Consider the following 11,225-nt stretch of genomic DNA (forward strand, 5'->3'; position numbering starts at 1 on the left):
ATTCCACTAAAACGTCGAGCTCATAAACCCGTGACGAAACACAGAATCTCTTTTGATGACTCAAAGCAGCCACGATTACTGCATTCCTTTAAAAGCAGCGTTGGAAATAGTCTTGTTTTCATGTCAGGAGCGCAAAGCCACAAGGCTGCATAAAGCAAAGATTTATTGGACGGACATTGCCACACTTGCTTGGGGTGGGAGGGAGGGGAATGAGCTTCCCAATGTATTTCTATTATCCTTCCTACCTGAAATGGTCATGGAGCAAGCATAAACACTGTTACAATCGACCTTTTACAACGAAATCTATTTGCCAGCGTTATTATGCTGATGGGAATGCTATTGAGCTGCTCTCTTCCCTTATTTGTGCTCAGTTTCATATGGCTCTTCTAGAAGAATCTGTAAAAGCACCATTCAGGAGCCCCCCCCTCCCCCCCTTTTTTTTTTATTCGTCTGGAAGTACATGGGGTATTTTCGTCCACAAAATATATATCTGTATGTGGTTTATTGAGTAAGAAGAGGGGAAGTAGAGAAGGAGAAGAAGTGGAAGGCCTCTCTCTCAGTTTGTTGCTTATATACCAAACAAAGAGTCCTGGAAGCCTGTGCGCGATCAATCTTACTCGCCAAAAGGTCTGACAGCTCGGTGCCCTCACAACACATTTAAGGCTTCTAACTCTCCCCCGGATCAAATGCAGCCAGGAAGCGCCGAGAAACAGTGGTCACTCAGATTAGAACCGGTTTCTGCTCGCACTGGTAGTCTGTTTGTCGCTGGAGGGATTTTTTTTTTCTTTTTAAGAACAAGAAAAAAAAAGGAATCTGGTCACACAAGATGCGACCATTTCCTCTCTAAGAGCCATCGGTGAGTATGTGGTAAAGCTGGTTTCCCCACCTGGCTTTTATGTTTAAATTCTATTTTTTTTCCTGTTTGTTTTGTTGTTGTTTTTTTTTTTTTTTCTTTTCCTAAGACTTGCAAGTCTGCGAATGGAGCAGTAGCGAGTTGCTAAGAGAAGAGACTCATGGCTATTTTGGAATTGCGCGCAGGCTTTGTGTGCACGGACAGGAGTGGGTGGCGGCATTTAGGGGAGCCCGTTGCGTCCCACACACTTATCTTTAGAGCAGGAGTGATTTAGGGCGCAGTTTCACACGAATGCAAAGAGAAAACACCGTGTGTGCTCAATTTTGAATTTAGACACAATTTATTTGTGTGCTACCTGCGTTTGGCGCATGTGGGTCAAATCGCTGTCCTGCTGCGTAACGCGTGTGCATGCGTGTTTCTGTTTTGGATACAGAAATACTCACAGCACTGGCCCTTTTTTCCCCCCTCGGTGACACACCATGCTTCAATTGTTCTAGGTTTCCCTGCTAACCATATGTCAGGGCTGGTAATGTTCGTGCCCTCTGATATCAATCATGCTAGGTTGAAAATGAGAGTTGGAAAAATAAACAGAAGAAAAAAATACATGAATGCGAGCAAATATTATGAGAACTAAACAAAATCCGTCAGAGGTTCGTTGTGGATAAGTATCTTGGCACAGATTTATTTCGATGGCCTTCTGCTTTCAACACCTTTGCTCCTGGCTTGCGTATTGTAACGTCGTTAAAAACAAATAAGATAATTATTGCAATCAATAAAAACAGCAAAAAAAATTGGAATTATTTGTAATATTTTAGTTTGGCATTTAATTTTGAAGATAAAAATACCAACATAAAATATTTGCAGCCATCTATGTCTAGCACTTGTTTTCCCTCCAGTCGTGGTGTGGCCGGTTTTACGCATCAAAATCTGCACATTTCAGGGTCTGATTGAGCAAATAAGGTCCCTGATTATTGTACTTTAGAGTGCGTCCTCTGTGAGCGGCATTTGACTGGCTTTGCACACAGGCGGGATTATTTTTAAACGATTTCTCATTTGGCTTGTTGTCTCCGCAGAACCCTCCACGAAGACCCGGGTGACATTTTTATTATTATGGATGTGCCCACGCAGATGAGAGAGACGCGCTGGGAAAGAGAAGGGGGCCCACCTTCAAGGAAGAGAGAGTAAATAGATCAAATGTTTTTTTTTTCTTTTTTCTTTTAATCTGCGATTTGTTCTTTTTTTTGTTTTAAAAAAATGAGATTTAATGCGGAGCAGTTTTGACTCTTCTTTAAATTATTTTTAGAAATTTCTGGTAGGACTTTAATTTATGAAATGTACTTCTTGAATATAATATTTGTAGTTTTAAAAGAGCGTTATGTTTTATGCTGCTTTACCGATGATTCCATACCATCGCTGATAACCCCTTTTCATTTTTAGATATATATGTTTGGGGTTAAATTAAACAGCATTATGTGATAATGTAAATGTGAAACTGCTTGCAAATTTTAAAATTAAAACGGGTGGATCTGTTTTTTATGTTGTTTTGTTTTGTTTGTTTTTTTCACATCAATGCTTTTATTTGTTTCTTCGAACCGTGCACCGTGGAATGTTTGACATCGAGAAGAAGAAAAAAAAAATGATGATGTGTTTTGCTTTTTATTCAATAAAGAAACTGCAAACGTGTGTCCTTCTTTCCACCCTTATTGCATGACTGATTGGTTTCTTTTTTCATTCGCTGACAAAACAGAAACACCTCCTCGAATAATAATAATAATACTAAGAAAGAAACAAATTGGAAAACCTGCAATCTAAGTGACATGGCTGCATATATGGGCCGAACATGGCGCTAGTTTCTCCACCAACCTTCTCCCCTTGCAGACAGAGATGGAGGGGCGTCAAATAATACTATTGGAGTCTGAATAAATAACATTTAAAAAGACCAATGGAACAAAACAGAAGCAAAAGGGGAGGCTGTGCAAGTTCATGACCCTTTGTTTTAAATGTAATCTCCTCACATTCCCAGCTCCTGGCTCTTAATGTTCTTTTTGTACACAAGTGCAACAGAATGCAAAAAAAAAACAAAAAAAAAAAAACATCATTCTTCAATTGCGGATAAATAAAGACGGACAGTTTCACATTGAAAATGAATAACATGTGTTCATAATACCCTGTTTGAGATTTTTAAAAAGACGTTTCAAAAAAAAAGGAAAAGATTAAATAAGCCTATGGATATGCTATGCCCTTCTTCCCTCCCTCCGTTCGGCTCTATAGACACTCTATGGTACATAAATGTCTTGGTGAGACAATGACACAAGCAAATAGAGGAAAATTCAAGCAAGTCGTGATTATTTGTCCTACGCTACTTCACACATGAAACTATAGAGAACACAAACAAACAAAAAAAGGCAAAAGGAGAAGGCGGGAGCCATGAGGAGGCGCAGAAACAAAGCAGGGGGATATGTCTGGAGCTTGGACGAGACAATGGGGCGGAGTGATCCAGGCTTGCGCCGCATGCTACAGATGCGTCAGTTTGGGCGCTTCCTGGATTCTTCCCTGAGAGTAGTGCGGCGTTAGGTCTGTGTACGTCGGCGTCGCATCACACACGCCGTGATGCTGACCGCCGCTGTTGCCCATCGTAATCGCCCCGTTGTACTCCATGCTCGCGGACGGAGGAGGCGGGTGAGGGAGGTGGGTGAGACCGAAAACTGAGGCCCCGGAGCTGGGCACAGAGTCGATGTAGCCTCCGCCGACGTAGACGGGGCTGCTCTGCATGTGCGTGCCATAGTTGCCGTTGCCGTGCAGTGGGTGGTGCGCGTCATACTCGGGCGTGGCCGAGTCCGTCCCAGGGTACCTCTTCTGGGGGGGTGGGCAGCTGTTGAGGGAGTTGCTCAGAGGAGGGGGATATGACGTAGCCATACCGTACGCATTTTGATGAGTTTTATTGTAAGAGGTTGGAGACTGGGACTCGTACGGTACACTGTTAACGAGAGAATGCATAGAGTTGAGGTATCCGCTCCCTCCACCGCCGCCCCCACCGGACGGTGGGCCTACTGGGCTCCGGGGAGACTGTCCGCCAGGAGACGGCATCATCCCGACGCCCTTCTGATCCTTTTTGTACTTCATCCGTCGGTTTTGGAACCAGATTTTGATCTGTCTCTCCGTGAGGTTAAGCAGGTTGGCCATCTCCACCCTCCTGGGCCTGCACAGGTACCGGTTGAAGTGGAACTCCTTCTCCAGCTCCACGAGCTGCGCGCTGGTGTAAGCTGTCCGGGCCCTCTTTGATGCTGCTGACCCCGGGGGACTCTTGTCTCCTGGGCAACTCTCCACTGTCAGGGAGAAGGAGAAGGAGGGCGTCAATCAGTGACCCATTATAGGCACACGGAGAGAAACACAGACGCAAGACACAGGAGAGTGAGAGTGGGAGCAGAACTGGGTGACAACACGTACACTGATAGTGAAACCCTGCAATCAGGAGGGGGCGGTGGTGGTGATAGAGCTCTCTACTAGATAAATATGCCCATTAAAGTACAGTTTTTCATCTCCTAAGATCTGCAGCCAATGTGGAGCAAACATCTCAACATTTTGATAAATTCACCCCCAACGCAGGGGTTATCATCAGGGGACCGTGAGACAATTAACAATCAATGTGCCTACATGTGCGAGCACTAACCAGAAATGCAATTGTAGAAAACTGGGTCACTATCTGATGTGTAACCCTGGTTTCCTATACAAAAACATTTTGACCCTCATCCTGCCCCGAAAGTCACACCGCATAACAGGCACATAATGCAAGCACAAGCATTTATAGATTCTTCAGGGTTTATAAAACTGCTCATCTTGCCCTCGCTGATAAGCTTTAAGAGGCTGGCACTTGCCTGCAGAATCCTAAGGTCATATCCACTTGCAGTGGCAGCCGGCCAACACTTAATAAATTTCACTACCTGTCTCCTGAACCTGAGGTAGGAGGAATGCAACATGACATAACCCGAGGCGTAATGATATTGCACAGATGAAAGAGAAGTCTGCACACAGGAGAAGAAGAAATGGCTGTTAGCTTAGACTCAGCCAATATGTGCATGCAGGCCCCATTAGGATCTGGCTTAGTTTGGGTGGGTTCTAAATGGTCTTGCGCTCTGAAAAAAGAAAAAAAAAAAACTTTTTATATGAGATCCACATGGTTTGAATACAAAATAAAAACAAGTACAAAACAATTCAGACATTATATCTTAGCTGGTTCTAAAACAGATGTGGTGCAAATCGGTACAAACTGAGCAGCACATGATCCGTGTAGATCCCAGAGTTTTTCCTCTGTCAAAGTTATATAAGCAGTAAGTATGAGGTCAGCATCCCAACTAAAAACAATTAATTATGGAGCGCATATTTCAGCCCGTTTCCTACCCGTATGAGCCCATATGTAAATGTTGACTGTGGAATGGAAGACAAAATGCTGATTAGTGATAAATATTTATAAATTAATTTCTAATATGCTATGTTTAATAATGTTAAAGATTTGTATAAAGAATAGCACTGTAAAAACAATGGAAGCAGGGCCGGCATTAGGAGGAAGTGGGGCCCCGGGCTAGAGATGGTGTTGGTGCCCTAACCACACAGATTCCTTTGACACAAAGTACAATAAAGTGATTCAAGGTACTTGTTAACTTCAAGGTTCTTAGTTTTTTCTGGAACTATGTAATGATTTGTTTTGTATTCTTTCTAAAATGTTTCATATAGACAGTATTCTTCCTAGTAATTTCTTCCTCCATCTGCACATAAATATTTACCCTAAATGTGATAGTAACAGTGAATGCCTAGCATGTGGCAGAGTAAAATGCAGTTACCAAAAAACAACAGAAACAAGAAGGCGGGTTTGGAATATGCCTTCAAGGCTTGGTGTTGTTGAGCCTGAGGTGCTTGTGGTTGACGGTTGGGGTGTGTGCTCTTGTCGTACTTGGAAATGGGCACTTTGGAGTTCTAATAAGTATATTAAACAAACCCTGAGAAAAGCCCTGAAGTTACGTTTTTGACTGGAACACTTAGGGATTTATTATCCAATATGTTTTTTTTTGTTTTTGTGCAAAGAAAATATAGCAAAGTTGCTCAGCTATTTTTTTTAGCACTTTTTATGGTAACTCATATAGTGCACATAGCACTGTCCAACTTCCAGCTTGTGAGAATCTTCCTTTTATTTTCTGTGCGTACAAATACATTGCTGTTGCTTGTGTTGCTAATACTAATACGCATTGACATGTCAAAAATAATCCCAATGAATATTAAATTTACATCTGGAACATGCACAACGTTCCCAGAAGCAACTTTTGAGACTAATCAAAAGCCCCATAAAGTTTGTGCTTGGGCCATGACATCATCATTTTCAACAGATATTCAACAAAATTAAATCGTCACTTAAATATTAGTTCATGCAATTTCTCTAGTACTTTAAAATACAATATCTACAAAATATAAATTTCTTAAAAAAAATATGGAGCGATAAACACATTGAAATCCCAAGATAAGTCTGGCCCACCTGGCAAGGATTAGACATTTGAATCGAGGGCGTAATATGTGTGTAATAGATGACCTCTTCGTCTTGTTACACATACTTTTTAAACTCACTTTGAAGCCACAATTACTTTTGGATTTTTAGGTGCTTTTAAAGACCATTTCAGGCAAAATTTGTACAACTGAAAATATAATTTCGCTCAATGAAAAGAAAACATTTGCAAGCGTTTGAGACCTCAGATCATATCTTCGTTGTTCTTAGAAAATGTGTATTAATGCCATATCCAGACCTGTCAAACTGACTGTGAAACCATAACGCTGGAATTTCAACCATTTCTATAGATTGTCAGACAAGGCGCACACCTGAATGCTTAGTCTGGTTCATTACCACTTTTGAATACCACTCAGATCGGTGTAGTTGTGTTGCTTTTGCCTAAAATGTGCTGAAAGGACAACTTTCTCGATGTAGAATTTTCAAACTCACAGTGGAGCCACATAGGTTTTTGAGTTACAACTGTTTCTGAAGACCATCGCTAACTTAATATTTACACCAGAATTTTCAGGTTGCCTCAATGCGTATTGTATTGTCAACATATTGTGACAATACATCCACACATCCATAAAAAAGCAACTCCTTAGTTGCTTTTTTAAGTTGTGTGCAAAATGTTTAAATTCAAACTGAAAGCATATAAGCGTGTAGCCCATCTCTTACAAAATCAGTGGAAATTTGTTTTAAGATTTATGTCAAATTCTTCTAAAATTTATTAGAAAAAAATATATGAAAGTGCGATGTTGGTCTGCACTTTATTAACTGACATGAACGTCTAATTGATTTCTTCCACGGCTCATCATTTGTTAAATTCAGAAGGAAAAATGACTTTTCTAGTTCTTATGATTTAAATTAGCCAAAGAGAGATTTAAGCAAAGAGACTTGGGATGCATAAACAGGTTATATGAACATAAGGCGATGCCTCAAGTGAATCACTGTGTTCTGTTTGCTCAATGCTGTCTATAATGCATCAAATGTGTTTGAAATGTAGTAAATTACCAAGTTTCCATAGACAAATAAGCTCAGATATGACTTTGTTTTTAACTAAACCTGAGTGACCACATTCTTAGTCTCCATAGATCTCATCAGGATCGTCGCTCTGTCCATGGAAGAGCTTTATTAATTAAGCCTGAAAATAAAACCTCTAACTATAATTGTTTCATTTTGTGAAAAAAAATAAAATAATCGCAAACATGTTTAAAATACCAGCCACAATATGTACAGCGGGTCATGGGAAGATGAGCATCTTTAACGTTTTAGGTTGGCTCTGAGTAAATACCCCACCCCTCCTCTGGCCTGCTCCTTTACCCCCCAAAACACTGACCCACTGAGTTTCCCCTCTAATCAAAACAGCAGGACAAACTGAAACAACTGTTGTGTGTGTTTGTTTGCTGTCTCTCCGGGAACATTATGTGATCAGCGGAGATGTGTGTTTACAGTAGGGACAGGTCAGCTGGAGGGCATGGGGACAACAAAAGGAGGGATCTGCTGCTTTTCCCTCCACCTTCCGCTGCCTGCATTTATGCTGGATGATGGTGGAATATTAACACCATCAATAAAAAGTGGGCCAATCTTCGCAGGATGTGGCTTCATCAAATGATTTGTTACAACAAATGGTTCACCTAAAATGCCACAGCTCAGACAATTACACAACATGACCTTCCCAGGAAGCAAACTAATGCTCTGTTGCGGTTTGCCCACCTCCCTACCTGCCCACCCCTCTCTACCACCCCTGTGTATTGAAGGTAACGATCAGGGTTTGTGTGTCCGAGGCAGCTTGTACCTGAACTGGAGCTACTGGCGGGTTTCTGCTTGGTGTTCTGACGGGACTCCTTCATCCAGGGGAAGATCTGTTTGCTGCGGGTACCGGAGGTCGGGGAGCCGTTCTTGGCTGCGCCGGTCTGGCCGGAGCCATTGCTCGCATCTTGGCCGACTCCGCCGGGGGACAGCGAAGGGGGAGGCGGTGGGCCTGACACCGGCACCGGCGCTTGATGATTGCTTTCGGGGAGAACCTTGGCCTGCGCCGCCTGAATGGCCCTGTCGCAGCCCTCCGCCACCATCTCCCCTGGCTTCTGCAGAGCAACAGAGCCGCCGCCGGGAGACTGCAGGGAGCAGGCGGGTCGATGGTACTCGCTTTCCACATGAGAGGCCCTGGGATATTGGACCTGATTGGCATCATAACCGAAGCCATTTGCGCTTTGATACGGGTAGCCACTGTAAATTGCGGAGCTGTCGTAGTAGGTCGCCTTTTGCATCTCGCCGTTTCCCAATATTTATTTCAGAAACTGACAGGGTCTTGACACCCTCGTAGAATAACATTGGCACCCCGTGGTCACGTGACGCCTCTCCGCCAATGGCCTCCTCGGGTGAACCTAGGGTTACAAGAAGCACTGTGAGGAGGAGAAATGGTGGCGATCCATCTTACTTTTCAATACAGACCTGACACTGGAGACTGTGGAGGCAAGATAGGGCCAACAGTTCTGTGGACTATTACCGTTTACCTTATGGCTTACACAAAGGCGCACACTAACCTTGCATTACCATCTGTGCCAAACAGCATAACACGTTTTCCAAAGCATTCAAATCATTTTTAAAAAGCCTAACAAGAATCAGGATGACAGTTTAAAACTCTGAGCCGAGAGGGATAAAGGGAATATAGTTACAGTAGAGTTTATGGGGGAAAGTGCCTGCTGTGGAAGCGGCTTGTTAGCGGGCTGCCACACAGGAAAATAATGTTTCTGTTACAATATTATTCTACCAGCCGGGCTGTCAACAGCATATCTAATTTCCTGTGTAGGCAGGTAAAAGACATTCACTTTTTTTTTTCTTTTTTTTATAAAATTCTTTTTCCCAGCTAGAAAAATAATCCTTCTGGAACAGTCAAAAAAAATCGGAAATATATATATTTTTTCTCTCTTTCTATTTTTTTTTTATTGCTTATTGCAAGATAAATGAAAAAGGAGGCCCGAGGAAAACCTGAAAAACCAGACGGGCATCTCTGCGCTCCTATGACCACGGTGGGAACTTTTTTTTTTTTTTTTTTTCCTCGCAGGGTCCATAATAATTTCCTGCCGGCTCCGTCGTTTTGATATATGAGTAGCCGGGAGCGCCGGGCCCGGTAAAAAGGAGAAACCCGGTTGTACAGCGGAGAAGAAACCCAGGGAGGACACAACTACAGCCTGCTGCTGTAGCAGCGGATCCAGTAATAACACAGGAATAACAGACTGTTTATTCATATTAGAGCTATAAGTTTTCCGGTGGTATTGTTTTACAGCCTGAGATGATAATAATAATAATAATAATAATAATAATAATAATAATAATAATAATAATAATAATAATAATAATAATAATAATAATAATAAAAATAATAATAATAATGTTAAAATAGATTTGCCTCTGTTTTGTCTGTTTCATACATTGACACGCTTCCGTCTCCTTTAGGGATTTTTTTTACATCTAAATATCAAGTTTAAATGTATGCAGCACAGTTTTACCCATAAAGATTCAGTTATATTTTATTCTATTTATTTGTTTATGAATAATAGTAAATCTGCAACTTTCAGTATCACGACAAGGTTCCAATAAACTACTAATTTTCTCATTATTTTATTTATTTAAAAAAAAAATCTAAAGCAGTCCTTAGTCTGGGATGCATTTGTTAAAACATGAGCAAAGATTTAAAAAAAAATAAAATACAAGCAGGACCCATGCAGCCTTGCATACCAAAAGACAAATAAGTCCAAAATGAGACCCCACGTTTGCTTTCAACACAGCCTAACTGCGGATTGAGAGACGCTCTCTAATGACCGGTAAAAGGTACAAGGAGGCTTCTCCTCTCTGGATCTCCCTGCGAACCATTGCGACAGTCATAAATGGCAGAGAAAAGAGAGACAAAAGGCAGACTTGAGCTGTGCTGCTGCAGGAAAAAATCCGTCCGCCTGACTCTGTGTGTGCGTGTGAACTCTTCCTGAACCGAGATCTTAAGTCGTACGGTGATAAATCACCGCCGCGACACACAAACTCCACCATTTACAACCGAAAGGGGAGCCTATTTCTGGCCCCTGCTTACCTTGTCCTCTCACGATGAATGCAGAGCGCCGGGCAATATTTTCTCATTCAGCGACGAAATCGATCAAAGGCAGTAATCCAGAGGAAGAGGGGGCAGACAAAAAAAAAACTTTTAAAGGCAGCGGGGCTGACTGGGTTGAAGGAGCAGCGGCAGACTGCGCCCTGCCATGCAGGCAGGCATTAGCAGGCACAACACACAGGAGGAAAAAAAAAAAAAAGGGAAGAGCCAAGAGAAGCAAGAGAAGACCCCCTTTCCTTTTCTCTCCTTACTCGCCGAGATTGCGAAAGCAGGCGTGAGCAGTCGGGTCAGCGCGATAAGAAGAGTTATCTGCTCCCATACTTGCAGGGTAATGGACAGGGCTTCATGGCAATATTAACGTCAGCCAAGGCTATGCTTGACTATGAGATCCTTCAGCAGTTACCATGCAGACACCAGTGAACTGCCCCGAACCAGAGCGTCACCGTAGACAAGAAAAATTATGCAAATGAAGCAAGCGCCTTGGAAAGCCAGTCCAAATCAAGTAGTTGCCTCTCCTCCTCCTCCCCCAACATCCCAAATGAGGTAGTCCGGCTAGAAAATAATAACGTTAATAATGCCTCGTTACTAACGCGCCGTCCCAAAAGGTGTTTTAGGTCATTTTCTTATCGTTTACACCGCGTCCTAGATAGGAGTTATGAACACAAGGAGATTTTTCGGAATAACAAAGGGAAACTGAGAGCTGCATTACCATTTCCATGGGAGATAAAAGCGCT

The 11,225-nt window shown here is 42.4% G+C and overlaps 1 protein-coding gene and 1 long non-coding RNA gene across 8 annotated transcripts in view; one reads left to right on the top strand and one right to left on the bottom strand.

Moving 5' to 3' along the window:
- The first annotated feature begins 728 nt into the window (after positions 1-728).
- On the top strand, positions 729-2,053 carry LOC116731442 (uncharacterized). The gene is made up of 2 exons (XR_004341585.1): positions 729-856; positions 1,927-2,053. It is a non-coding gene; the product is annotated as an uncharacterized LOC116731442 (long non-coding RNA).
- Positions 2,054-2,490: 437 nt separating this feature from the next.
- The window catches only part of hoxa3a (homeobox A3a), a 33,647-nt gene continuing 24,912 nt past the window's right edge, over positions 2,491-11,225 (bottom strand). For 6 of the 7 annotated variants that reach the window (XM_032581167.1, XM_032581165.1, XM_032581171.1 and 3 more), the window contains 2 exons: positions 8,185-8,773; positions 2,491-4,179 (listed from right to left, as the gene is read on the bottom strand). In XM_032581167.1, coding sequence (XP_032437058.1) covers positions 3,368-4,179; positions 8,185-8,656 — 1,284 coding nt within the window. In that variant the 5' untranslated portion in view covers positions 8,657-8,773 and the 3' untranslated portion in view covers positions 2,491-3,367. Of the gene's footprint in view, positions 4,180-8,184; positions 8,774-10,473; positions 11,201-11,225 lie in introns of those variants that run through there. The other variant, XM_032581166.1, reaches the window with a different exon arrangement.

Source organism: Xiphophorus hellerii, chromosome 13 (assembly GCF_003331165.1).
Source record: "Xiphophorus hellerii strain 12219 chromosome 13, Xiphophorus_hellerii-4.1, whole genome shotgun sequence".
In the NCBI taxonomy this organism is placed as follows: domain Eukaryota; kingdom Metazoa; phylum Chordata; class Actinopteri; order Cyprinodontiformes; family Poeciliidae; genus Xiphophorus; species Xiphophorus hellerii.